The following is a 4,406-nucleotide window of genomic DNA, read 5'->3' as shown; positions in this document are numbered from 1 at the left end:
TCCCTGTCTCTTACCCTGATGTCTCGCTGCTGTCTCTCAGAAGGGTGTACCTGGGTGGGAATGCAGCATCCCAAGCGCAGACAGACTATGGACATATAAGTAAAGGTTATTATTGCCTCTCTGCTCTCAGGTGTAATATGTCTGTGATGGAGACCAGAAACACTGATGACCAACAGCGTGACTAGAGTTGTGATTGATTTTTTGGTTCCCCAGCTGAATTGAAAAAAAAAAAAAAGAGGAAGAGTGTTTCAGATCAACCCTGAGTGAATGTTTAAAAATGTTTTTTCACTGAAACAAAAAATGAAAGAAAAAGGGGATTACCAAAAAGATGCTGTAGGAAGACAGACTGAGATGGTTTCATTTGTGGGTGGAGGGTAGGGGGCTGTGACACTGTTTTCGAAGTGAGAACTGGAAATGCTTTGAGATTTGTTGGCTTTGGTTTAGGTTTAATGGCGGAGGAAACCTTTTGGGAATTGCTTTGTTTGAAAGAGCTTGAAGTCTGTGTTGATTCACAGGGTCTTTGTGTCCCTCTGAAAATGTGGGGCTGGGATGGTACAGGCAGTGTGGTACAGGCAGTGCCGCCCAGCGCTAGCAAAGAACGGCTGCTCGCTCCAAGGCTGCTTCCAGGGCAAGTGGCAACTGAGGACACGGGTTGCACCTATTCCTGCAGCTGATGGCCAGGGCCAGGGCAGGGAGAGGGCTGTAAGCTGCATAGCATACGTCAGGTGTTAGTGGTGAATGGGAAGAGGCAAACATGTGTCCTGGGCTCCCCAGTTCAAGTGGGATGTAGAGAAACTGATGTGGGTCCAATGGAGGGGCATCAGGATGGTCAAGGGCCAGGAGCAGAAGTCCTGGGGAAGAGAGGTTAAGGGAGCTGGACTTGCTCAGTCTGGCAAAGAGGAGGCTGCTATCAGCCCTTGGCCCCCAGCTGTTTGAAGGGCAATTTCAAAGATAAAGGAGCCAAAATCTTATCAGTAGTATTAGACAATATAATAGGGAACAGCGGCCACAACTGGTAGCGTTGGAGGTCCATATTGGACATTAGGAAAAGTTGATTTCCTCAGGGGATTTCAAGACTTGGCCAGGCAAAGCCATGCTGCCCTCATGTAGAGCTGGAGACAGCTTCAAGCAGGAGATTGGATGGGCTGGCAAGGGCCTCTGGAGGTCCCTTGCAGCTAGCATTTCTGCCACCCCCTTCTTGTGCCACCCCCAGTCATACTATAGACTGCTTCTTCCTTGTCCTGTCCTCTGTCTTCATCTGGGTCTGTGTCCTCCCTTGGATAGCCCAGATGGATGAAACATTGCCAGTGGCAGTTGCCCATCAACCCAGGAGAAAGCTGCCTCCCTCCAGAGGTTACCGCTGGGGCTCTGCAGGCTGTCCCTGGGCTAGCTGGGGCATACATCTGTGGCTCGAGGCTGAGCCCCAGAGCTATGCCGGGGGCCAGCCCAGCAGGCAAGGTTGCCTGCCTGCCCCGGCACGCCAGCGCCCGGCTTCTCTCTTACAGGCTCCTTGAACCTGCTAGTTCGTGTGCGGAACAAGCGAGCCATCGACACCCAGGTCTGGTCACTCAGTGGGAACCGGGGAAACATGTGGCAGCAAGCACACGTGCCCATCAACCCACCCGGGCCCTTCCAGGTAAGCCAGGTCCACAGCCAAGGAGCCACCTGCCACCTGTCCTGTCCATGTGCCGTGGGCTGTAGGAGACTTCCCAGCAGTCATCTGCCTCCATGGCACAGGGGCTGCTCAGGCACAGGGAGGGCAGCCTGTGAATATGAACTGGGCACTCTGGATCTGCTCATCGAGTTGCTTATGCGTACCCAGGAAGTGGGCTGCTTTGTTCCTGGATGTTTTATTGCTGATGTTTTTGCCCAACATGCTACTTTGCTGTTGTAGGGTTGTTCGTGAGAGCTGGGTCTGTGCAGGCTGGTAAGTTGTGGCACTGTGGCGGAATGCCCAGAGTGCTTTTGAGTACTTTAAAATAATAAATAAGAATTTAGTTACTCTCGCGAGCGCTGTTCAGTATTGGTTGGTTTGTTAGTGCAGCACAGTTAATAAAGCAGAGCTCTACATGCTCATTTATTACTCTACAGACGCTCAGCACACAAGGGCTGGTCCCGTAAGCAGAGGGGTCTGGCTCACCAGATCCTATGAGTACTGGAGAAAGGGGAAGGAATCATTCACTTGGGGACCTGATAAGATCTGGTCTGTGCCCTGCTCACCTCTGCAGAGCCCCGCAGTGCGGGAAGAGTCCTCCACAACTGCAGCCTCACGCTGGGCTCTGTCCCATGCTCTGCTTGCAGATCATCTTTGAAGGTGTCCGGGGCACAAGCTACGAGGGGGACATTGCCATTGATGACGTCACTCTGAAAAAGGGGGACTGTCCAAGGAAGCCAATTGGACCGAATAAGGGTGAGAGTGTGCGTGCCTCAGAGGAAAACGAGTCAGTGGGAATGCATACATGAATGCATATGCTAGGGATGCACAGCTAATTTCAGAGCACATTGACGTGTTGGTGGGACTCAACAAGATGGTTGACTCCATCAGCAGAAGCCAGACTCTTGAACTTGTTCTGTACAGTTGTGAGTTAGCAAGAGCTCAGAGGAACAAGCAGATCCTGCAGGGACTGTGCTGCCAGACACCAGCATGCTGAAGTCTGCACCAGTATGTTGGGTTGAGGGTGTCATCCCCAAGCAGCTAAAGCTTCTGCAATATCTCATTTCCTGGAAACTCCAGGTATGGGAGCTTTGGAAAGGGAAAGACCTTCTGCAGGCTCTAATGGCCTCTGCAGCGTTAAGCAAGGCCTTCTCCAGGAAAAAAATCTGCCTTTTGGGGCCTGGAGCCATGAACGGCTGGGCTTCTTCCCATTGCCCTCTGAGCAGAGAGGCACAGCCAGGCAGGGTATTGCACATGCAGGATGGGAGCAAGCTACCCGAGCTGTATATCACCTCCCTCCCAATCCTGACAGTGAGTGCTTGAGCTAAATCCCACCAGCCCCTTTCCAGTCCATCTACATGATCCTGGTGCCAGCATTGCAGAAATGGAGACAATCCCACTCTCACTGAGGTGCACCATAGGATGAAGCTGTAGCAAGATGCATAAACAGTACGTAGGCATTAGTCCTTGGTTGGGAATCACTGGTGTGCCTTGTGTCTTAGTCCTGCCTGTGCCCCTGATGGCATGCCTCAGGTGGGCAGGAGAGCAGATGTTCAGAGCATGCAAACCAGAGCCAGACAGACACTTGTGAGCAAGGTTCAATTTGTCTTACTTATTTTTGAAGGAAAAAAAACTTGTTGAGGAAGATCGCTTTCAGCAATTTTCTTAACTCCAAAGGTGAAGGGGGAAACAAAACAACAAAAAAGTCAGAACACCCTAAAAATTTCAAAATTTCAGGTGCAGTTAAAGGTCTGATTCAGCCTAGGATGGCCAAGTTGTAATCAAAACACAAGCAGAACCTTTTGTTTGACTCAAGTTGAATCTTTGGGGGAAGAAAGGAGGGTTGGATTGCAAAAGTAATTAAGATTCAACCTTTTCTCCTGAGTTGGAAAAGAAATCATTTTGGGAAGCCTTAAGAATGTCCAGGGAAGGCTAGAAAGATCTTCCAATAGATCAGGGACGTGCTTCGTGGTTCCGGGTGGGAGGAGAGGCTAAGACACTGATGTGCGCTGGCTTGTTTGATGAGGTCTGAATCTGTCCCATCACTAATTCTTTTTCTCTCTTCTCGGCTGGCAGCGGTTGCTCTTCCAGGAAGCGGTGTCACGGCCCTGCACAGCCCTTGTCTTTGTGGCCCATTGACTTTCTTCCTTTGCCTGCTGCTCAGATGATGGCAAGTGAGCGCTCCTGTCTTCGGACCGAGACATCCCTGCTCCTTTCCTACTTAGCCACCTCTGCTCCTCTTCCTCCCCTCCTCACTGACACACCAAAGTGTCCATATGTTACCAAAGACTGACAGGCATGACCACGCAAAGGGATCTGGTTCAGAACTGGAGCACTCCTTGAGAAAGTCATAATGTCTAGAACAAAATTTAAAAATAAAGACAAAATTTTTTAAAAGCACGTGCACGAGAGAGTGAGAGAGAGAGAGGAAGGAAGGAAAGAAACAGAAACACACAGAAAAGAAGGAACGAAAGACAAAAAATAGGAATGAAGAAACATGAAGAGCAAATGAATGAGGAAAAAATCACCCCCATGTTTCCTTGGGAATGTCGGACAGGGCTTCCTCAGGGAAGTGGGAACTTGTTTTAAACAAACAAACAAAAATATATTAAAGCACAAATTTCTACTGGAACAGTTACCTTCTTTACTGCAGAGCCCACAGCTTAGTGGATGACATACCGCAGTAGTCCCCTTGTCTCCCCATGCTTTCCCGCTGGCTGGGGCTGCCCCGCTCCGGCAGCAGCCCCCTGCC

At 50.2% G+C, this 4,406-nt stretch overlaps 1 protein-coding gene across 1 annotated transcript in view; it reads left to right on the top strand.

Moving 5' to 3' along the window:
* The window catches only part of MDGA1 (MAM domain containing glycosylphosphatidylinositol anchor 1), a 146,725-nt gene extending 142,589 nt beyond the window's left edge, over positions 1-4,136 (top strand). Inside the window, exons 15-17 of the mRNA XM_009331073.1 lie at positions 1,506-1,636; positions 2,302-2,410; positions 3,731-4,136. Coding sequence (XP_009329348.1) covers positions 1,506-1,636; positions 2,302-2,410; positions 3,731-3,822 — 332 coding nt within the window. The 3' untranslated portion in view covers positions 3,823-4,136. The remainder of the gene's footprint in view (positions 1-1,505; positions 1,637-2,301; positions 2,411-3,730) is intronic.
* The last annotated feature ends 270 nt before the right edge of the window (positions 4,137-4,406 follow it).

The sequence above is a fragment of the Pygoscelis adeliae genome, unplaced genomic scaffold (assembly GCF_000699105.1).
Source record: "Pygoscelis adeliae isolate BGI_AS28 unplaced genomic scaffold, ASM69910v1 Scaffold218, whole genome shotgun sequence".
In the NCBI taxonomy this organism is placed as follows: domain Eukaryota; kingdom Metazoa; phylum Chordata; class Aves; order Sphenisciformes; family Spheniscidae; genus Pygoscelis; species Pygoscelis adeliae.
Note: the sequence above shows the minus strand (reverse complement) of the source record. Positions and strands in the feature narration are given on the sequence as shown.